The 25,155-nt window shown below is 36.5% G+C and overlaps 1 protein-coding gene across 2 annotated transcripts in view; it reads left to right on the top strand.

The window, feature by feature from the left end:
• The window catches only part of ap3b1a (adaptor related protein complex 3 subunit beta 1a), a 90,701-nt gene that overhangs the window by 60,707 nt on the left and 4,839 nt on the right, over positions 1 to 25,155 (top strand). For both annotated transcript variants that reach the window (XM_055180201.2, XM_055180200.2), the window contains exons 24-26: positions 1,742 to 1,826; positions 5,191 to 5,288; positions 13,109 to 13,247. In XM_055180201.2, coding sequence (XP_055036176.2) covers positions 1,742 to 1,826; positions 5,191 to 5,288; positions 13,109 to 13,247 — 322 coding nt within the window. The remainder of the gene's footprint in view (positions 1 to 1,741; positions 1,827 to 5,190; positions 5,289 to 13,108; positions 13,248 to 25,155) is intronic.

Below are 25,155 nucleotides of genomic sequence, written 5' to 3'. Positions count from 1 at the left end.
TAACAAGCACGATCTTCCGAGACACTATACTACCAATAATTCATTAACAACCGCTGCTTTCCTGTGCAAAATATTTAACTATAAGTATTTATATATTTTATAATATAAATGTTTATATACATATATTAAAAAAATAATAATTTGGGCGCACGGACGCCCCAAGGGGTCGGTGGCGCCCTTAGCATTTGCCTATTCCGCCTATGCCCAGGGCCGGCCCTGCGTAATGGCGTCGAAAGGTCACGTGTTACATATATAAAACGCACATTTCCGGAGCATTTTAAACAATAAACTGACACAAAGACATTAATAATTAGTATAATTCCACATACAACAACGTCAGAACGGTCCTCTTTCTTCACACTTGTAAACACTGGGGCGTAGTTTCGCATACGTCATCCGTGACCTCTTGACGTGATGACGTATTATGTGAGGTCGCGCTGGCGCATCACACGACCGGAGGAAGATGAGAAGTTGTGGTTAAAAAGTGCATATTTTTTATTTTTCTTAAAAATGACAATCGTTTCGCTAGATGGGACCCTTGTGCCTCGTTTGGGATCGTTTGGGGTCCTTTGAAGCTGCAATTTTAAACTGCTTTAAAACTGTTAAGTGTTGGGGTCCATTAAAGTCCATTAAAATGAGAAAAATCCTGGAATGTTTTCTTCAAAAAACATAATTTCTTCTTGACTGAACAAAGACAGACATCAACATTTTGGATGACATGGTGGTGAGTAAATTATCTGGATTATTATCTGGACTAATCCTTTAATATTTTAAGATATTTAGTACATGGGCAGGTGGGATAATAACTAATTTTGGTGAACTGGCAACATTGTCCCTTAAATCGTGAGATTATAAAAAAGAGGATTCATAAATGTATTTACGTTGTTAGTGAATAATATTGTAGCCATTTTGGATATTAAGAAATATTTCATATTTAGCAGACATACTAACCGAGACTTTCCCCAGCAGGTGCATGCTTTGACCTCTCTTTATCTCTTACTCTCTCGCTCGCTCTCAGCCATTATTAATCTAACTGATATGATTTCAGCCCTTGTATCGATTAGCAAAGCTCCTATAATCAGATACACATCACGCAGTAGTCCACACAATGTGAAATGTTTTTATGCGTTTCTCACTTTCACCTCAAAACAAAGCTCATAATTGTTCACAGGACAACGTTGGGATTTATAAATGTAAAATTGAACCATGCTTGTGTTGAAAAAGCATCACACGGATCAATTTCATGGGTGGGAAGGGCGAAGAATAGATTTACAGTATTTCTTCATAGCAATGCTTCTCAAACTTTGTGAGGTGGAGCACAGGAATTGTGGATAATTTAAAATCGTATTTGTCATCCTATTTTGATCCTGACGTAAACCACCGATTTAATTTTTGTACTTATTTTTTTATAAATTATACTCTGTAACTGTGAGTCACAAAGCGGAAACTTTTCATTATAAAATTTATGTTAACAAAAAAGTTATTTGAATAATTAATTATGCATTGGTATTTGTCAAATTTTAATTGATCAATTATTCAGGTTTATAACTTATAAACCACTTTGAATCCTTTACAGTTTGTGAAGCACAGTTTTCATGTTTCAGAGTTACACACTTTGGTATTCATGCATCTGTTCATCCGTGTTTTCTCTCCATCTCTCGCTCTATAAATTTAGATTGATAGATATATAAATGTAAGTGTCATGTCTTGGTTCTTCAGGCGTTTCTTTTTTTTTCTTCAGAGCGTTTGGAGCCGCAGGCATCTATAACCGTGTCCATGGGCGTAGACTTCAAGGATTCAACACAGGCCGCAAACTTCCAGCTCTGGTGAGAAGTCCTGCTCTACACATTTGCAACATCCTCATATGTGACCCTGGACTTTTACATTTATACATCTGAATGCTGAATAAATTAGCTTTGCATTAATGTGTGAATTGTTAGGATAGGTCAATATTTGTCCGAGATACAACTATTTTAATATCTGGAATATGAGGTTGCAGAAAATCAAAATATTGAGGAAAATCGCTTTTAAAGTTGTCCAGATGAAGTTCTTAAATTAATTATGATAAATACATTTTTGATATATTTATGGTGGGGAATGTTCATGGAACGTGATCTTCACTTAATATCCTAATGATTTTTGGCATTTAAAATCTATAATTTTGACGCATACAATGTATTGTTGGCTATTTCTACAAACTAAGAGTTTGGTTCCAAAACGCAGTAAACGCCATTTAAAAAACAATTGTAACCACCAAAATCAGTATTGGATCTGGTCTGTATTAAAATGTAAATTCTTAATTTTAAGCAAAAACCTGTTGCGGGGAAGAAACGTAAGCCATCAAAATCGAATAATTTACGCCAGAGGCACTCGGGAGACGGAAAAATGCCGGCTGTTGCTTTCCATTATTTTACTAAAAGTCAACGAAAATCGAGCAGGACCAAAACATTTTACAGCTGTAGGGCCCTATAAAATCCGTTTTATTTTTTCCCAAATTCTGTTTTATTTTTTCCCAAATTCCGTTTTATTTTTTCCCAAATTCCGTTTTCTCCGTTTTAATTTTTGCAAATTCCGTTTTCTCCGTTTTAATTTTTGCAAATTCCGTTTTTACCCTTTACTGTTATTTTAGCCATAAAAAGAGTGTTCCTTTAATGTTAATGATTAAAATGTAAATGATTTAAATGATAACAGTTCTCTGGTCACATAAAAGTCATGTGAGAACTGCTCGGAAGTAGTGCTTAGCGTCGAATTTCTTATTTTTTTTCGCTGACGAAAGCAGAGTCGTGGAGAGCCTCTTCGCCATGGTTTCAGTGTTTTCGAGGGGGTCTGAAATGACGGGACGGGGTGTGTCGCCCAGATTTACTTCCCCCGGTCTGCATTTCCCCCAGACATATGTACGCCTCCCACACAAAAACATAATTTTATTCAAAATATGTAAAATTCCGCGAAATTCCACGTTAATACTAGATTCCGTGTTAATTTGCCAATTCCGCGATTCCGTCCGCGATTCCGTGATCGTGGAAATTATAGGGCCCTACAGCTGATCGCTGTCAAAAAAGCGACGACATTCCAAGGATGACAGCAGCAATGACAGTGTTCTTAATATGACAAAGTGTTTTGATGAATGCCATTAATGTTTATTTTTTAATCAGTGTATACCACTAGTCAACTAAATGAATATAACATGGCAAAGATGAATGAACATTTATATATTGATTCAGTAGATTTATAACATTTTGAAAAAAAAAACTTGCCATGGATTTATTGCATTTTGCGGAAAAAATAATCAGTTTTTATAATAATAATATGGATTTGAATTTTTTATGTTATTATAACCTAAAGATGCTATGTGAAAGTTTGTAACAGAAAATAGTGGTTTTCATCTTGTGTCTTTCTTGGTATAGAAAACATGTTTTTACCAAAATTAGTCTAAATGGATTTATTGCGTTTTGGAACCAAACTCTTTAAATATACCCGTGTGACTTAAGTTATGACTGGATTTATGGTCCAGGGACACTTATATGCACTGAAACACTATGCATTGTGATATTGTTCTTTACATACCTAAAATAATAAATGTTGCATACTTCTGTTACAACAGACATATTTATAAATATTTTGGTGCATTAACCCATTAGATTCCTCTATATACACACAGCCACAATGCCTCATGTTTACTCTGGTACATTATACCATATACTGTATTACACCATACTCGAAACAGGATTTTTGGCTCGCTCCAAAAGGACATTCAGCGAAAAACATTTGAACACACACACACATATACACGCACACTGCTTCACATTATGATAGTGTTGGCATGTCATTATACAGATTAAATTACTGTTTGTTCATTGTCCTTACACATGCAAAAATCTGACAAAATTAATCGTTCCCCTTTCCAATACTTTTTCAAACATAAATTATTACCGCATAGTGTGAATAGTAATAATATGCATTACATTTTTTAAATAATCTAATTTGGAGTGATTACACTTCTCCACAAAGCTTGTAATTGTTTTTTCTTTTTTCGATTACGCCGGAGGCTTATGTGATCGATACAGTGAAATAGCCAGGCGTGAATAACATCACCATAAACAGCCGAGCAAGAGACGAGCGACCGGTAGATTATGTGCGCTAATGGAGCCAATGTGAGTTCAATGACATGGGAACGAGTGGGCGCGGGTCAGTCCTCCTCTGAGCATTTGCGGCCCTCGAAGAGAGCCCAGCTCAGGGAGTCGGTTTAAGCGGGGATTCGGCACTTCTCGCTTTCCTCCGCATCAAAAGATTATGCCGTATTAGGAAGAAATACCTGGATTTACTTTGCACGGTGATCCCTAGCCTGCTTATTTGGTCTCTTTATCTTTTCATGCCCGTTTCCCCTCATCACCTGATCTCCGTGGCGACCCTGTTCTCCCGCTTCTTATTGGCTTCCTATTTCCCAGGCTGCCCGTCTTTATAAAGGGACTAATGTTAGATTTCGGACTTATCGGAGTATCTGACAGTCTTCTTTCCTATGGTACGCCACCGAACGCAAACAGTGATGATGCTAATCGATACGAATATGAAAATAGAAATTACTTCATCTTTTTCTTTTTCCCTCTTTCGTCTCTCTCTGGCTCCGGATCAGCAATGATTGATCCAGTGGGATAGTAATAACACTTCTGTTTCTGAACTAATTGGCTAGTTACAAAGTTAAATTGGCAAACCTGACAATCAATAATTTGATTCTCTTACTCCAAAAAAGAGAGGGTGGAAAAACAACACAAATCAAGTTCCTGTGTTTTACACAAGTGTACACAATTGTTTTAAAATCTGTGTAACACTACTTCCCACATAATTTTACTTAAATATGTGCAAGAAAATGATTTAATGTAAATATTTTATTAAAAAGTAAAGCATTGTGGCTCTGTTAGTTCAAAATGTCGCTTGGTTTGAGCATCACGATCAACCACACTGGCCCAACTATAACAAGGTGAGTTTAGAACGGGTTTACCTGTTTGGCCAAACAATGGAAGACAGGGCGAATGTTTAGGCAAAACAAAAGCAGATTTGCACCTCTGTTTGTTGACACCAGTGGCTTAGAAATTACAAGCGCCACTTTTAATGTATATAAAGAAAACATAGGAAAGAAAGATGGACAGATATGTGGTGTGTAGAGACCTGATGGCTGTGTTTTTTCCTCTGCAGTACTAAAGAAGATGAATTCAGTGTGTCCATCCAGCCTGCGGTGGGGGAACTACTGCTGCCCGTCACCATGAGTGAACCGGACTTCACCAAAGAGCAAAGTAATACAAACATACAGGCAACATTTTGAAGGGACACTTCACTTTTTTTTGAGGATATGCTTATTTTCCGGCTCCCCTGGAGTTGGACATTTGATTTTCACCATTTTGGAATCAATTCAGCCGATCTTCGGGTACCACTTTTAGCATAGCTTAGCATAATACATTGAATCTGATTAGACCATTAGCATCGCGCAAAAAAACCCAAAAAAGTTTCAATATTTTTCCTATTTAAAACTTGACTCTGATTGGTAACTTTCAATAGCAGGGAACTATTTTCGGGGACTGCGTAATATCATTGCGCCTGCTGCAGCCATGTTACGGCGGCAAAGTCCTTGATTATTACGCCAGAATGAGAGTATAGTTCTTAGCAAAATCTGCCTAGAAAATTGCAGCTTTAAATTTTCCGTCGGTCTTAGTACATGATTTAACTACAGAAGAGTCAAGTTTTAAATAGGAAAAATATCGAAACTCTTTGGTTTCTTTTTAGCGCGATGCTAATGGTCTAATCAGATTCAATGGATTATGCTAAGCTATGCTAAAAGTGGTACAGACAGACCTGGAGATCGGCTGGATGGATTCCAAGACGGTGGAGATAGAGTGTTTAGCTCTACGGGGACTGGAGAATTAGCATATTTTCAAGAAAAGTGGAATGTCCTTTTAACACCTCGACAATATGAGCAAACAGTTACTGAACACACAGGAACAATTGAAGAGCTCAGATGTAAAACCCTCTTAAGTGAATCTGACATGTTTTCTTGTAAATTTGCATTTTTTTCAGACTCTTAAAGGGTTGGTTCCCTCATGCTAAACATAGGCAAAAAAACAGTTGGACGTATGACGACGTATTTCTGTGCCAAATGCACTTCGTCAGGGTTCGTACATGTTTCTGAAAGTTTTTTTCGGACATTAAAGATTCATAAGTTACAGTCTTCTTTAATGGACAGTTTTCAGTGCAGGAAGTACAGTGGAAGTCCTTATATGGGCACTTTAACTAGAATAGTGCACGTACACACCAATCAAGAGCTGGCACAAAGTCAACGTCACCAAAGAAGTGTGACCAAACCCCAGCCTTATGGAAACAATGGATATAGTTTGTTTATCCTGGGTGGCAGCGGAGTTGTCCAAGTGTGTTTGTTTAATGCTGGATTTTGTTGAAATGGGGCTGTCCCAATTATTTCAAGAGTCGCATGCGGTAAGTAAAACTGCATCAAACGTGTTTTGTTGGCAATCAGCGCATAAGTGCAAAAATGTAAGCAACATGAATGTGTAGTAAATCATTAGTTATCCAGAGATAGTGGGATAATGTTTTGTGTGTGTTGCTTGCTTGTGACTCGCTCCGCCTCCGGTACGCCTCCAGGAGCTTTGGTTTATTCAGAAAGACAGTGTACAGCTGATCTGTCTTTTATAAATCTGATCAAACTAAAGACTCTTTGGATATATGAAAGATGTAATACTACTCTATAGGTACGCATGATTAACATGCGATAAGCAGAAACAGCGTGTGTTATGTGAACTTTAATGAATTCTGCATTTCTGAATGGCCTGAGACCGGGATTAAGTGGATTTGAAGTGAAAGTATTTGATGAACGTATAATGCCTGGCAAGAGTATTCGGTTAATATCATTCTCATTTTTGCATCTGAGCTTTTCATATGTACTAAGCTGAATAATATAATATTTTTTATGTTTACATTTTTTTTTATTGTTCAGGGGCATGCATACTGATAGCATGAATACTTTAAATGTAATTGTGAGTATTTGGCATATTGTCCCGTCCTTTAAGTGGCGACACGCTCCAGAGACCTACACAAACCTCTTTGAATGCATGGTTTTGTTGATGAACAAGCTGAATGCTGGTGGCAGGCGTGAATTGCTGAAAAACTGCCAAATGAAGCAGCTCTATACATTTAAATCTGTTTGTTTAAAAACGCACCCAGTCTTTGCTATAATACTGTCCCCTGTCTTTGAACTGTCCCTCTGAATAAAAGCACTGATGCAGGAAGAGCAGACAGGCAAATCTGACACACACAAAAACACACTTCACGTGCTTTGCCAGCATCCATGCTGAAGGATGACACAAGTTGTCCATGGAGATATAGACTGGACGTGATTGACCCGTTAACCACTGCAACCCGGGGGTCCTTCAGACAGCTGAAAGCTAAGCGCTTAAGCAGGAAATAACACCGGTTGTGACAAACTGAATTATATGATTGCTTTTTATTTTTTTATGTTTGTTTAGTCCTTTTTTTTTTTATGAGGCATGCCGGGAGTTTGGAGTGGAATTCTGAGGCTACGTCCATACTATATAGTATGCGAGGCGAGTAGTATGTCCGAATTTATAGTATTTGAAAAGCAATAGGCGAAAGTGTGGGCGATATGACAATTTTATTTCATGCTAGGATTAATTTTAGATCATGATAACGATATGTTTCACGGTAGAGTTTTATCTCTTTATAAGGTTTTCTGTTATTAAAATATTTAATGCCATAGAATTTTTATAATTCGCGGCAAACACGCCACCCATATCGCGTCATTTGCATCGCTTCACGCGAGGGCACGTTTGATTGCGTCTTTGCATTGAGTTTGTATGTAATCTACTCGCAAATCGTTGAACTCGCATCTGGTGTGAACCCACAGTTACTCATGCGTTTTCTCTTTCAGCTGTTTACTTTCTTTTAAGCCATAAATAGTGGTGTTTATGAGGATAGACCGGAATTTTGTGTATTTAAGGCAAATCAAGCGGCAAAAATGCTCACGAGCTTAATGAGCAGCAGATGCGCGACTTGAGCGCTCCTCTAACACAAAAAAATGGCGCGCGCATATAGCACTGTTGGGTGTGTTTCAATGGCTTAAAAATCACTTGTTTTAAAACTGTGGTGCTTAAATACGTGTACAAACAGTAACTTTTCTTGACCACGCGCACAGCAAGGTGATCTGGGTGCATACCCTCAATAGAGACGATAGTCCAAAATCTCTACCAGTTGACGAATTTCTACCGGTTAATCGTCCACCTCTAGGCAAAACTACTCGGATGACCTACTACTTCCAGCAAGATCTTCAAGTGTTTAATCGATGGACACTTTGCTCTCTCTTGATCCTCTGTAGAGGAGTTATCTAACGAAAAAGAAGACGGAGGGGCGTTGATTTATTCAAAAATGCACAAAAAGTAGTACACTGCAAAAAATGATTTTCAAGAAAAAATTGTCTTAGTATTTTTGTCTTGTTTTCAGTAAAAATATGTACAATTTCTTAAATTAAGATGCTTTTTCTTGAAGAGCAAAATGACCCAAGAAAATGAGTTTAGTTTTTAGACCAAAAATATCAAATTTAAGTGATTTTGTGTATAAAACAAGCAAAAAATTTGGCAATGGGGTGAGCAAAAAATCTTGAAATTTTTCTTAAACACTAAATTCAAGAAAAATTTGCTTAACCCATTTTTTTTTTTTTTGCTTGTTTTGTGCACAGGGTCACTTGGATTTTATGTTTTTGGTCTGAAAACTAGACTTATTTTCTTGGGTCGTGACTGATTTCATTTCGTTAAATCTAAAAATTCTTAAATTAAGATGTATTTTCTTGATAAACAAAATTATTTAGGTTTTAGACAAAAATATAAACTTAGTGCTTAAAACAAGAAAAAAATCTGCCAATGGAATAAGAAAAATTTTCTTGAAATAAGTTTACTTTTTTAATTTAAGAACTTTTTCTTATTCCATTGGCAGATTTTTTTAGCTTGTTTTAAGCACTACATTGTAAAAAATAAATTGTTGGCTCAATGAATTATTTTTTAGTAACTAGTTCCACAGAAATTTTACGTTAATTTAATTTCTGACTCCAAAGTGTTACCTGGATTGATGTTTTTTAGTTGGCCCAAACTTGACTCAAATATAAAATAGTATGTTGGCTCAATTAGCTTTATAGTTCATTCAACTAAAATGTTTTAATCAGTTGAATCTTTAAAAACTTACAGCAAAGACTCTGTCAATTAAAATTTAAGTATTTACTCAATGTTTTATGTGTTATTTCAATTAATATTTATTATTTGGGATTTTTTAATAACATTTTAAAATTATTTATCAAATAATTTATGCTGGTGTTGTTAACAAAATAATTAACTTCAGTCACATAAAAACAAAAGCTTTTAATTCACTTATTCACTTATCATACAGACTGAACATACAGAATTAAGTCTTCTCTAAATAGAGGGCATAAAACAGCCCAAAAAGCACTCCAAAGTCAGTCAGAACACCTGCAGGGTCATTTAGGAGACTGTCTTCAGCCCTCTGGTCTGCCTCTCCACATCATCACCGCTCTGGTTTAATAAACAGAGGAATATAAACACACACACATACATAAATAACATGTTTAATATAATAAAGCTTGATTGTGAAATACTTTATTCCCTAAAATAACGTTAACGTTAGGCCAAATTTCCCTCAGACATCACACGTAATTAAACACTATTGGGCGGTTTTCTCGGACAGGGCTTATCACTGACTAAAATAACTGACATCTCTTTACATATGAGTAACGTACTATTGTTTTGTCTCAAAATGCACGCCAGTATTGTATTTTATAAGGTTTGTTTGTAAAAATGTCCCAATTATAATAAAGACCGAGTTCTAAACCCTGTCCGGTAAACCACCTATATCCAGGCTATCTTTACTAAAATAGCTCCACTTTACTTCGGACACATAACATAGCACACTTTTAAATATATCTTTACAAAAATATCATTACAAAAACGTCGAGTATTTGCGTCTTTGCCGATTCAGACTAAATTCTAAATATCTAAATATCTAAATCATATCTAAATTTAAGAATTTTTAGATATTTTTACTGAAAACAAGGCAAAAATACTAAGTAAGAAAGTCATTTTTTGCAGTGTAACGCGGCTAAAAAAATTGCCACCATACAGTGCTGTTCAAAAGTCACATGATCTTAAAAATCCTTAAATTAAAAGCATGATTTCTTTCATCAGAAAGAAAATATTTTATTAAAAATCAAACATAATATTGAAAAAGCAGCTAATAAAAGGCCAGAATAGATTCAATATTATGCAAAATGCCGCATTTAGCATCATCCACTTGTGATCTGATCGACCAAAACCTTAAAAAACGTGTAGACAGGGCCTTACAGTGCATTCAATCTATACATTTCGTTATCAACATGTGTGCTTCCAGGATCGAACCCATGGCCTTTGATAACGCAATACTCTGTCGCATTGAGCCACAGGAACAAAGCAAAGGACATATTTTGTAACAATTTTGTTTGATCATGCTAGCGGTGCAGAAACCGTACCGAACACGTTCTCCTGATCAAATTCGTTCCTTCATCCTCAATGCTACAAAACACATACAAACACAATGAGAAGATGCCAAGAAAGGAGCACCTGTGCAGCTAGCGCGCTCGAATGCCTTTCGGGATCAGAAAATGCACACACACACCTGGTTCGTTCGAATACCCCTTTATGTTTTACGGCCCAACATTAGGCCGACATAATGAAGCAGGCGCTCTTCGAAAGAAACAGCGGGTTTGATTTTTCATTTGCGCTCAATGGATTCCTGCCTTGTCTTTTTAGAGAGCACCTATACCTTCACTCAGGACAACACACACACACCAGCACATTTTAATGAGCGAAGAGAGTGCCTCCCGCCTCACTATTTACAGACGAGGAACAGGAAGTGAGGCGCTTTTTATAGCCAATCATTTATTCTTAATTGGTTGCCGTGGCACAGGCTTTTAGCATAAGCCGCGCCATATTCATTTACTCCACATTTTCTCTACAATAGAACCTAATGGACAGATTTAAGACTTTAAATGAGCACTCTCAGAAACCTCGCCCCCTGTGTGTGTGTGTGTGTGTGTCTGTGTGTGTACGTATCACCGCGCTCTCGCGTTTTTGTCGTCTGAAAGCCACGTTGAAGTGGGTCGTAGTTTGTGCCTTTCAGACTGAAAAGCTCCTGGTCTGTCTGTTTTTTTTTAAGTGGAAACACAACATTTTCATTTAGGCTATTTCGGAGACATTAAGTGTTATTGTGCGTGTGTGTGTTTCCCCGCAGAAGCTTGTTAAGGAACAGCATAGCGCTGCTTTTATGCGCTTGTCAGCGTTCAACGAGACTCATTCACGCGCCTCCGGTTAATGTCCTGCATGGTCGTCGTGTTCTCAGCTCGTGTTAGTCTTAATCAAGTGTAGTGTTTCAACGCACCCTTACAAATATCGCACGGACGAAATTATTTTAACCTTCCGTCCGCTTCGTTCTGCACTCGTCAGTTTTTAAATATGAAAGTATGCGCACGGGAACACGTACATGTTCGCAAAAAGCGTATGCAGAATAGAGATATTTCTGGATGTTTTTTTCTTTAAAGTTTGTGTCTTGGGTTAAATATATTAGGGAGGAAAGTATGTAAAGGAGTTGTTAACAGTAAAACATGTATGCTGTTTTACTTTCTCTTTTTTAAACACATTTTTAAGCAACTTTCAGTCGCTGTTGTAATTGTATGCCAAAACTTTGCATCAACATTGCAAAAAAAAGTCTTAGTGTTTTTGTCCTGTTTTCGGTGCAAAATTCTAAAAATTCAAGATGAATTTCCTTGATGAACAAAGTTATCTAGTTTTTAGACAAAAAATATTACATTTAAGTTAATTCGTGCTTAAAACAAGCTGGAAAAAAATCTGCCAATGCACTGCACAAAAAATGATTTTGAAGAAAAAAAAATCTTAGTATTGTTTTCCTTGTTTTCAGTAAAAATATCTAAAATTCTTAAATTAAGATGCTTTTTCTTGATGAGCAAAACAACCCAAGAAAAGTCTAGTTTTTAGACCAAAAATATCAAATTGAAGTGATTTTGTGAATAAAACAAGCAAAAAATCTGCCAATGATGTAAGCAAAAAAATCTTGAACATTTTTCTTAAACACTAAATTCAAGAAAAATTCTAGAAAAATTAGCCTACATCATTGGCAGTTTTTTTTGTTTTATGCACAAAATCACTTAAATTTAATATTTTGGTCTAAAAACTAGACTTATTTTCTTAGGTTGTCTTGCTCATCAAGAAAAACATCTTAATTTAAGAATTTTTAGATATTTTTACTGAAAACAAGACAAAAATACTAAGAATTTTTTTTCTTGAAAATAATTTTTTGCAGTGTGGGGTAAGAAAGATTTCATGAATTTTTCTTGAATTAAGTATTGAAGACTTTTTCTTACCCCATTGGCCGATTTTTTTTTGCCTGTTTTAAGCACAAATTCACTTAAATTTTATTTATTTATTTTTTGTCTAAAAACTAGACTAAACTACTCATTTTGCTCATCAAGAAAATGCATTTTGATTTAAGAATTTTTAGATATGTGTACTAAAAACAAAACAAAAATACTAAGTAAGAATGTCAAGAAAAAGCATCTTTATTTAAGAATTTTTAGATATTTTTGCTGGAAACGAGATAAAAATATTACGATTTTTTTCTTGAAAATAATTTTTTGCAGTGTAAATATTTAGCAGTTTCTTCTTTTGTCTTTTATGTTTAAAGTCATGTTTAGTTGCTGCGTCTTATAGCTTTTGCAAATAAGCAACTGCTATAGTGTAACTTGTCTTTTCTTGCTTGTGCTCGTGCTACGGCGCACATGTGGCCCACAAGAGTTTAATCCTGGTTTTTTATCATTTTCCAATTAAAAATTCCCAATTCCATCATTGTCATTTCCCAAATTCTTCCTGTCTCATCATTAAAATGCTTCGTAATGGCCAAGAACTACAACAAAGTAAAACAAATATTGCAAACAGCTGCATGTGTTGTAACTGTTTCACTTTTATTTTTTGATGCTCAGGTAAGCTGGTGGGCATGAATGAGTCGTCTGCAACAATCGCCATGGCGCTGGAGAACGCTTCCAGCCAATCGATACACAGGAAGGTGGTGTCTGTCGCCAACTTGGGCGTGGTTTCATCTAGTCAGGACAATATTCACAGGTAAACAGTGAAGAAAATGGCCTGTTTGTTAAAAATAATTTTTGACACTATCGGGTGGTTTTATTGGGTTTAGTTAAAGGCAGGACTAGGCCCTAGTTAAATTTAAATAGTTTTTACAAACAAACCTACAAAATATTACTGTTGTGCATCTTGAGACAAACTAATGGCACTGATATAAGACAACTTAAACATGCATTTTAGTCTGGGTCCAGGAACATGGGGTTTTTATTAATCCAGGACTAGGTGTTAGATGTTTTAGGACATTTAAGTAGTTTTTTACAAACAAACCTTACAAAAACACACTGCTGTGCATCTTGGGATGAAAAAATGACAGTGATATATGTTAGGATATGTCAGTATAAATTGTTTTTAAATTAAGGCGACTCAAACATGCATTTTAGTCTGGGACTAAGATAAGTCATGTCCAGGAAACCGTCCCATTATTGTTTAACAGGTTTCTTTATATAATTAATATCTTTAGGGGCTTGAATCAGACTATGTTTATATTAGTGCAAATTTGTTTTAAAACGCATTGTTTTTGCTACAGTTATTCCTAAGGTTTCAACCTTCGTGAACAAAGAGTTTTGTTAAAGCAGACCCCGTTTTAGTTTCAAAATCCCAGGGCTGTGCTGCAGTGTAGATGGATTTGGGGGCTCACATTTGGCCGCGGATTGGGTGTTCTGGATCAATGCATGTCCGTCCCTGATTTTTATTCAAGCCCCTATCATACGACTATTACACTACTGAAAGATGACGATGACCAGCTGCAACAACCGTGTAAACAATAAAATGGAGAAGGGAGTTTCAAACGCTCTTTTTAAGCCCTTTATGGGGTGGTTTCCCAGACAGGGATTATCTTAAGCCAGGACTGGGCCTTAGTTTTATAAAAAAAAACTTTTTTTAAACACTAAATTCAAGAAATATTTTATGCACAAAATTACTTACATTTGATATTTTTTGTCTCAAAACTTATTTTCCTAGATCATTTTGCTCATCAAGAAAATACATCTTAATTTAAGATGTTTTTTAGTGTTTTTGTCTTGTTTTCAGTAAAAATATTAAGTAAGAAAGTAATTTTTGACAGTGAGAGCTGTCCAAACTGAAAACAACTTGTACTGATACATCTTAAAATATATCAGTGCCTATTGTTTTGCCTTAAAATGGATGCCAGCAATGTTTTCAGTAAGGCATGTTTATTAAAACTAGTTATATTTCCTTACTAAACTAAGGCGTAGTCCTGGCTTAATCTAATCCCTGTCCGGGAAACCACCCCTATGTGTTTATTCGTGACACAAACACCCAAATCAAGCGCAAAATTACTGCAATAAATGTTTTCGCAATGAATGAGAACATATAACGTAACATTGTTTTACTTTAAAAATGATTGTGATTTTATGATTTTCAAACTTTTTTGGTCAGCTGACCTAAATTATTAACTTGAAGTACCCCCTGAGATTTTAAATAAATATTTCGATAAATTATTAGCACATTTGCATGTTAAACTTATAAAAACGCTAAAATGAATGAAAAATAAAAGTTTTTAGAGTAGTAGTTACATAGTTATTAGTATTATTAGCTGTTATTGGACCTTTATTTGGTCATTTTCTTTTAAACATAAAACATACCTGTCCATTTTGCACGAGTTCTTAGTTTTCTAATAGGCCTATATTGTAGTGTTGTGTAAATAGTCACATGACTTTTATAAATCAAATTCATTTATTAGTAATGTTTTTTTATAAAAAAAATATTTAAATTTAAATGTAATATATTTTAATAATTTAAATGTAATTAATTTTTCATAAATTTATTTAACAGGGTTTTGCACCCTAAATAGTGCACTTTTTTTTAAAAATGCAGCTTTTTACATTTCTGCATTTGGCGGACACATTTATCCACAGCGACTTGCATTACAAGCTATACATTTTATCAGTATGTGAGGATCGAACCCATGACCTATTGAAGTGCTAATGCTGTTCTCTATAAGCTAAAAAAAACTTTGTAACTTTTTATTTTTTAAGTCGACATACAATATTATCTTGATGGATAGAAAAGTGCATGAGTTTTTGAGTTTGCTTAAAAATAATATTTGACTTTGTAAAAGACTTTAAGACAGAACTTTCTTACACACAAAACACACACACATCTTGCTGACACACTTTATTGTTTTTTCACATACCCACACAAACACACGGGACGTTTGTTCTGGACTTTATGCAGTCTATAAGAGCATAATGTAGTAATTTAATTATAAAATATGAGAGAATTTGAAAGCACCTTGAGAAGCATTGGAATCTTCCTTACAAGGACAAAACAGGCTGAGTGGAAATCAATGGCCGCAGGTCTGTGGAAAAGGTCTATATTTCATGTGGAATACGCAATCGTGCAAATGAGACTGTGTCATCAATCACAGGCCCGTTTCTTAACAGACATACAAAAAAAAAACTTTAACCTTCCTCTACAAACCCTAATGCACAGTTACACTCACAAACCCACTACTGAGATGTCCCACTATAGCTTTCAATGATAATGTTTTCAAATTATTTAATGCTTATAGTAGTTTAAAAGCCATTTATCGGATTACACACACACACACACAAAAGTACACAAACGTGGATCGATGTGATCCACAAATTTGATTGTTTACTAAATGTTTGGAGATCTCCCAAGTCCCGATATTTGATGTCTTCCCAAAAATCACTTTTTGGGGCTATGATTGTCTCTGGTGAACTCCGATACAGTTTGACCCAATATATGTTCTTCTCTTCCTCTTCCTTACAACAGCATTTAGTGCTAATACCTATAGAGGTTGTATATTAGAGGCATACCGTCACTGTTAATGGTACCTGCTCGCCCTATTAGAGGTAATTGACCCAGTTATTTGTGAGTTTTTGGGAGTTCCTCTTTTCGGCAGCAGGGGGCAGCACTGCTTCTGTCAAACACCACATCAAGGATGCGTGTGTGTGATGCGGCTTATAAATGTGCTTGGTAAACAAAACCCTCTTCCTACTTTAAATCAGAGAAAGTAAACAAGCTGTCCTCTCTGTTGCTAAACAGAGACTGAACAAATCACATGGATTCATCTTTTTACCAGATAAATGAGAAACGATCATTAAACCTATAGATGTTTTGATTCCACTAGTCTGTGATTGTGTGTTTATACGGACACGCTGTTTTTTAAAGTGGTCTGGCAGATGTCACACTGACAACATCCTCTTAGAGATGTTGAAGTCTGCATGTTTACGAGAGCAAGCAAGTAATCGTACTAGTTGATATGGATGTGCTCCAGACACAGATCAGATATTTTTTTGCTCATATAAATACTCTGACAGCCTTAATACGTCTTCAACACATACAAAAGCTTTTTCATTGCACACAACTTTTTTATTCGTAACACAAATATAGATTTTCTATAATAACATTGACAGCAACTTGAAATTAATTGTGAAAGGTGAGAACTTTTGCTTTAATGTTGGAGGGTTTATCATGCTGTTATTCCTCTGCTGTAAGTAAAAAAAATCCTGGGTTATTTTCAATCCAGTGTTGGGTCAGAAACACAGTTTGGTTAATCGCGCCCTAGCAGGCTTGCACAGGTGCAGTTTAAAAGGAAATACATCATCTGCCTTCGTAAAAACATTCTGATACGCACGGCAGGGTTACGTAAATGTCTGAGCTGTACACACGACATCAACTAAGCAATATATATTTCAGAATAAAATAACACAAACTTAACATTAGAGCCCTTTACTTCCTGTTTTCTTCAAATCAATCACATCCTAAATCGTAGGGCGTAGTGCATGCTTCTGGGGGAGTATGGAGGGCTCGGTTCGGATGGGATAGGCAATATAAGTGTGCCCTTAGCTAAATTAAACCAGAAATGTTTATATTTGACCCAACAGTGTGTTAAAGGATTAGTCAATTTTCTTAAAAAAAATCTAGATAATTTACTCACCACCATGTCATCCAAAATGTTGATGTCTTTCTTTGTTCTGTCGAGAAGAAATTATGTTTTTTTTGAGGAAACTTTCCAGGATTTTTTCCATTTTAATGCACTTCAATGGACCCCAACACTCAACAGCTTCAATGCAGCTCAAAATCACAGTTTCAAAGGACTCCAAACGATCTCAAACGAGGCATAAGGGTCTTATCTAGAGAAACGATTGTCATTTTGGGCAAGAAAAATAACAAATATGCACTTTTAAACCACAACTTCTCGTCTTCTTTCGGTCCTGTGACGCGCCAGTGCGTCCTCACGTAATACATCATCACGTCAAGAGTTTACGGATGACGTATGCGAAACTACGCCCAAGTGTTTACAAGTGTGGAGAAAGAGGACCGTTCCGACGTTGTTGAATGTCGAATGATACTAATTAATGTCTTTGTGTCAGTTTATTGTTTAAAATGGTCCGAAAATGTACGTTTCATATATGTAACACGTGACCTTTCGACGTCATTATGCAATTACGTGAGGTAGCGCTGGCACGTCACATGACCGGAGGAAGACGAGAAGTTGTGGTTTAAAAGTCCATATTTTTTATTTTTCTTGACAAAAATGACACTCGTTTCACTAGATAAGACCCTTATGCCTCGTTTTAGATCGTTTAGAGCAGTGGTTCTCAAACTTTTTCTGCGTGCGGCCCCCCTTGTGTACGGCGCATTTCTTCGCGGCCCCCCCAAAGAAAATTTATTACAAGAAACTGTTTTAAAACTCAACAAAACATATTATATGTTACGAAGTAGTGCTTTTAGTTAGTAGTCTTATTTTTTATAGGTTTAATTGCACAGAATTCATGTTAAATTAATTTATTTTATAAATGTCATAAAACTGGGGCCCCCCTGGCACCATCTCGCGGCCCCCCTGGGGGCTCCGGCCCCCATTTTGAGAACCACTGGTTTAGAGTCATTTGAAAATGCAATTTTAAACTGCATTAAAACTGTTAAGTGTTGGGGTCCATTAAAGTCAATTAAAATGTGAAAAATCCTGGAATGTTTTCTTAAAAAAAAAACATAATTTCTTCTCGACTGAACAAAGAAAGACATCAACATTTTGGATGACATGGTGGTGAGTAAACAACCCAGCATAGGTAAAATTACAACCCAACGGGTTGGGTCCGTTTTGAAAATTACCCATCATTTTTTAGAAGGAAAAACTTCATAAACTCACTAGGCGACCTCATTAAATGACCAGCTTGTTGTTAAACACAACTATTCCACTTGTATTGTACTTATTGTACTTGATAACAATCCACATTAAAGAACAACCCTAAGTGAGCCTGGTTAGCATTGCATCAAAAAGGGAAGAATCCAGACATTGGGTTAAATTAAACCTGAAAATGTTATATTTGTCCCAACATTTATATTTGTGTTTAAAACAACCCAACATTTTGGGTTAAATCACAACCCAGTAGGTGGGTTTGTCCATTTTTGACACAAAGTTGGATTTATAAATAATAATAATAATAATGTTTAGTAAAATTGAGGCTCTGGCCTTTGTGCACTTAAATTCTTTCACACCAGTCTCTGTAAATGTGTACAACTTCATGCTGTGGAAAAAGTCCAATCCCAAACTGGTGCCACTAAAGAAAGGCACACATTTCTCTAAAATCTTGCATTACTATTGTCTGCAAACCAAACCCGCTCATTAGACAGGAGGTGTCCACGTACTTGTTGTGTATTGAATGCACACTCGTGGTTTTTGGTTTGTGAAATGGGCACTTGTATGTTTGTGTATGTGTTGAGAACTTGAGAAGTGAAGGAAGGCGTCCCTTTCATTCTTTAGAGGGACATCTGGTCATCCGGTCACTCATCTGGTCAGATTAACCTCTATTAGTACAGAGGACTCTTAGCACTCACAGCATAGGCACACTTGGCACGAATGTTTGGCAATGACACACACCGTTTCTGCAAACATGAGGACAGATAGAGAAAAAACAGATAAAAAAGTCCCACACGTACACTGAAAAAAATTATTCATTCAATTTACTCAATTATGTTATGGTAAGTGGTTGCAATCAATTTATTTAAGAAAAAAATTAGGGGAAAAAACTTTTGTTTACATGTAGCTTAAATAAATTGATTGCAACCACTTACCTTAAAAAATGGAGTAAATTGAATGAATAATTTTTTTCAATGTAGGCTGGCTGATCACACATAATGCACAGTATCGCAAAATTTAGGCAAATCTTTTCATGACGAACCAAACTGTTGGGGTAAATATTTGACCCAGAAATGGATTAAAGCAACCTGCATTTTGGGTTTAAATAACCCGGCATATACTGTATATTATATTACAACCCTTTCTCACCCAACGCTGAGTTGAAAATAACCCAACATTTTTTAAACAAATTAATTTTTTGAGTTAAAATTTAAATTCTAATTTAAAGTAGAATATCTCAAAGGCAGCATAACAAAATACAATAGCGTTACAGTAACAAAAATCTTTTTTTTTTTTTGCAATACGATAACAAGTACTTACATCTGAAAACCAGAGGTCCGACCCAAGCGGGTTCGGGTCTAACAGTACATTCACATGGGGCGAAAGCGTTAACGCTTGACGGAAAGCTTGTCTGAAGCGTGGCCAACGGCCAATCATAGTGGCCGCAACACATGCTCTGGTTTTCCATTGACATAATTGGCTGGCTCTGCCTAGGTTATTTGTGTAAGGCGATCTGATTGGCTGACGCACACATTGGTGCTTGAAAAGTTGAGAAATGTTCAACTTCTGTCGCTAGCAACGCCACTGATGTTGCACCGACGGATCCAAAATTCAGTTCGCCAACGCATGGTTTCACCCATTAAAAGTGAATGGGAAGCGTCAACGCTTACGTCCCGTGTGAATGTACCGTAAAAGTTTCATGTGTGCCTCGGACACGGGTCGAGTATAATATTAGCAGCATCAGGTCTCTGGTAATTTAAAATGATTGTGTTTTTGCCGAATAAACCCGAGAAGAACCAAACTATCTTACGTGTGTGCATCAAGTCCTTTTCCAACCCCTCCTCTGTTTGCCAAGAGTGCGTGCGACATCGTATGGCTGGCGGTAGATTAATTTTTGTTGAGACAGATCTGTCAATCAATTTTAAATGCGCATTTTAGCACTACCTTGGTGTTGTTGTAAGATAACAAAAAAATTGGGCCAATTAGTGGGCCAAATTGGATGTGTGGCCAACTGGGTTTCTTTATGTTGCATGCGGGGATGTCGGTGCCGTTTACATTTGGGTCCGGTCAGGTTAAACAAAATTGGCACTGGTTCATGTCGGACACGGGTTTGTCTAGGGTCAGTCTTCCTTTAAAAAGCTATGTGAAAGTCTGTTACTAAATTTTTGATACTTTTGGAGCTTTGGTGATCCAACTTTACATGTATTTTACATGTAAAATGTGCTTTTGTTAAGATTTGCATAGTTCTCCATAAACACTCCCTCTTATCAATATTTTGTTATCATTTTTTTTTTATGAGACCAGCAGCTGTACATTTATCTTGCCTCGATGCATCTTCTTGGTCTGCAAGACCGTTTTGTGCTTGAGCAACACCAAGTTGTGTTTTACTGGAACTTTAGCAGCTCCAGGCACGTTGGTCGGCCAGTTTTAACGCTGCGCGTCCAACTTAAAGGCGTTTTTATAAAAAATACGCTTTTATGCCTGCCGTTTAACGCGTTGGTGTGCTTGCTCACATTGGCGCCTTTTGTTTAGTCACAAGACGTTAAACGTCAGCGATAAGCACGCACGATAATTGGTAGGTTTGAAAACTCTTTTACTGGAAATATTTGTAAATAAACACTTCTGTCCACTGCGCTGGCATGTTTTTCTGCCTGTTGTTCATCTCAAAATGGCAAAATATCAGCTGTAAATCATACAGACGGTTATATCTGTCATTATTTAGCTCTGTGAACTATAACGGCTGTGTATAAACAGAAGTGTCACACAAAGATCCACAATTTCTGTAAATAAAGAGACGACAGTCATTTAGTCTCTTTCTTTCTGATGTGTAGCACCGTGTGTATGTGCGTGCTTGCGTGGGTGTGTGTGTGTGTGTGCGTGTGTGGATCGATGGCGGTCCGGCTGGCCAGCACTTTTGGTTCTGCTTTGCTTTTCTTCCCACAGCCTCAATTAATCCAGTTCAGAGGCCCAGTGGACGACGGTGTAGAATACCAATGACCCATTTACTGTCTGAACCGCACCATATACAACACACACACACACACACACACAACTACAGACTGGCTGAGCTACTCTGTGTGTAAATGTTTGTTTGATGTGAGAATGACAGACAGAGTTAAATAGATAGACTGTCCAGTTAAAAATGCTGTATATTTACAATATCTTCAGCTGTTTGTGTCTGTCTTTGTGTTGTGAGGATCACATGAATCAAGTGGCTTTGCATTACTACACACACACAGACACACACACACACACACACAGTGCCTGTGGGTCGTGTTAAGTGCGTGTGTAAATAAGACTTTTATAAATGGATTTCAATAGCAGGGCCACAGGGACTGAGAGATCAGACTGTCACCAGCTATCAGGCCAGACTGGCAGCAGAAAGATATACTGGACTAAATCTGTCCATTTATACAGTTATATATTTACAAGTAACATCTTCTGTTCTTCATCTTTCCAGTTTTAACTCTAGTCCTACATATAAACATCTATACGTTCTACACTTCACGTATTGGCTCATTGATAATGTTGAATATATCTCTGGCTGTCTGTCTGTCTGGCTGTCTGTAGTCAGTAAATATGTTAATTTGCTCTGTATGTCTTTTTGTCTGTCTATCTGTTTATTTGTTTATATGTGTATATCTTTCGGTATATAAATATTGGTTTGTCTGTCTATCTATTCATCTATCCCTATATCTATCTCTCTGTATCTGTATCTCATTATGTCTGTCTGTCTGTCTGTCTGTCTATCTATTTGTATCTCATCTGTCAGTCTGTATGTCTGTCTGTCTGTCTCTCTGTATCTCATCTGTCAGTCTGTCTGTCTATCTGTCTGTCTCTCTGTATCTGTATCTCTGTCTGTCTGTCTATTTGTTTATCTGTATATCTTTTATTAAAGATATATCAGTTTATCTGTCTATCTATTCATCTATCCCTATATCTATCTGCCATTTATCTATGTCTGTCTGTCTCTCCATCTATCCCTATATCTATATCTCTCTGTATCTCTCTTTCTGTATCTGTATCGCTTTATGTCTGTCTATCTATCTGTCGGTTTGTGTAGTCTGTCTTTCTAGTCTATCATCTGTCTGTCTGCCCGACCCGTTTATCTTTATATCTTTCATTTAATAGATATCAGTTTATCTGTCTGTCTCTTTTTCTATCCCTATCTCTCTCTCTATCTTCTCATTATGTCTGTCTGTCTGTCTATTTATCTGTTGGTCTATTTGTCAGTTTGTGTAGTCTTTCTATCTAGTCTATCAGTAGTCTGTCTATCTATTTATATATCGCTATATCTGTCTGTCAATCTATCCATGTCTGTCTGTCTCTCCATCTATCCCTATATCTATATCTGTCTGTCAATCTATCCATGTCTGTCTGTCTCTCCATCTATCCCTATATCTATATCTGTCTGTCAATCTATCCATGTCTGTCTGTCTCTCCATCTATCCCTATATCTATATCTGTCTGTCAATCTATCCATGTCTGTCTGTCTCTCCATCTATCCCTATATCTATCTCTCTGTATCTTATTATGTCTGTCTGTCTGTCTGTCTATCTATCTATCTGTATCTTATCTGTCAGTCTGTCTATCTGTCTGTCTCTCTACCTACCTCTCTTTCTGTATCTCTGTCTGTCTGTCTATTTGTTTATCTGTATATCTTTTATTAAAGAGATATCAATTTATCTGTCTATTTATTCATCTATCCCTATATCTATCTGTCCATCTGTCTATGTCTGTCTGTCTGTCTGTCTGTCTGTCTCTCCATCTATCCCTATCTCTATCTCTCTGTATCTCTCTTTCTGTGTCTGTATCGCATTATGTCTGTCTATCTAGTCTATCATCTGTCTGTCTGCCCGACCTGTCTATCTGTTTATCTTTATATCTTTCATTAAATAGATATCAGTTTATCTGTCTGTCTCTTTTTCTATCCCTATCTCTCTCTCTATCTGTATCTGCTTCTCATTATGTCTGTCTGTCTATTTATCTGTTGGTCTATTTGTCAGTTTGTGTAGTCTTTCTATCTTGTCTATCATTTGTCTGTCTATCTATTTATATATCGCTATATCTGTCTGTCAATCTATCCATGTCTGTCTGTCTCTCTATCTATCCCTATATCTATCTCTTTGTATATATCTATCTCTATCTGTATCTCATTATGTCTGTCTTTTTATCTGTTTCTCTGTCTGTCTATTTGTCGGTTCGTGTAGTCTTTGTATCTTGTCTGTCTGTCTGTCTGTCTGTCTGTCTGTCTGTCTGTCTATCTGTATATTGGTCTGTCGATCCATCTGTCCGTCTGTAGTCAATAAATAAGCATACATTTGCTCTGTCTGTCTGTATATTTATCAGTTTATCTGTCTGTCCATCTAACCCTGTGTCTATCTCTTTATGTCTGTCTATCTATCTGTCAGTCTGTCTATCTGTCTGTTGTAGTCTTTCTATCTAGTCTATTATCTGTCTATCTATCTGTCTGTATATTGGCCTGTCGATCCATCTGATCGCATTATGTATGTCTGTCTATCTATCTGTCAGTCTGTCTGTTTATTTTTTGGTTCGTGTAGTCTTTCTATCTAGTCTATCCACCTGTCTCTCTACCTCTCTATCTGTATATATTGGTTTATCTGTCTGTGTGTCTATCTATCTATTCATCTATCCCTATATCTATCTATCCATCTATCAATGTATGTCTGCCTATCCCTATATCTATCTGTCTGTCTCTCTGTCCGTCTCTCTATCTATCTCTCTACCTTTCTATCTGTATCTCTTTATGTCTGTCTGTGTCTGCCTATCTGTATATCTTTCAGTATATAGATATCAGTTTATCTGTCTGTCTGTCTATCTATTCATCTATCCCTATATCTATCTCTCCATGTCTGTCTGTCTGTCTGTCTGTTTGTCTGTCCGTCTATCCCTGTGTCTATGTCTCTCTATCTGTCGATATGTCTGTCTGTCTGTCTATCCATCTGTCAGTCTGTCTATTTGTTGGTGTGTCTAGTCTATAATGTGTTTATCTATCCATCCGTATATCCGTCCATCCGTATATCCGTCCAGACGAGCAGACAGACAGAGAAAATGTATGCTTATTTATTGACTACAGACGGATCGACAGACCAATTTACAGACCAATTTACAGATATACGGATAGACGGATATCCGTATATTCGTCCATCCGTATATTCGTCCATCCGTATATCCGTCCATCCGTATATCCGTCCATCCGTATATCCGTCCATCCGTATATCCGTCCATCCGTATATCCGTCTATCCGTATATCTGTATATCTGTAAATTGGTCTGTCGATCCGTCTGTAGTCAATAAATAAGCATACATTTTCTCTGTCTGTCTGCTCGCCTGCCTATTTGTATGTCTGTCTTTATCATATTTATCAGTGTATCTGTCTGTCCGTCCATCTGTCTGTCTGTCTTTCTGTCTGTCTGTCTGTCTGTCTGTCTGTCTGTCCATCCATCTATCAATCTATGTATCTATCTCTATCTATGATCTACCTATCTGTATATTGGTCTATCTGTCTGTCTGTCTGTCTATTTATCAATCTGTAAGTTTGTTGGTCCTTTTCTCTCTTTCTCTCTCTCTCTCTCTCTCTCTCTCTTCTGTTAATAATTAATCTCATCAATCTATACATCTATCTATTTGTGTATTTATCCATCTGTCCATCTCTCTATCTGTGTATCTATCTGTAAGTTTCTTCATCTTCTGTTAATAATTAATCTCATCTGTCTTTAACGTGTGTGTGCGTGC

Source organism: Misgurnus anguillicaudatus, chromosome 9 (assembly GCF_027580225.2).
Source record: "Misgurnus anguillicaudatus chromosome 9, ASM2758022v2, whole genome shotgun sequence".
Classification (NCBI taxonomy): domain Eukaryota; kingdom Metazoa; phylum Chordata; class Actinopteri; order Cypriniformes; family Cobitidae; genus Misgurnus; species Misgurnus anguillicaudatus.
This window is presented reverse-complemented; position numbering and strand designations above follow the sequence as displayed.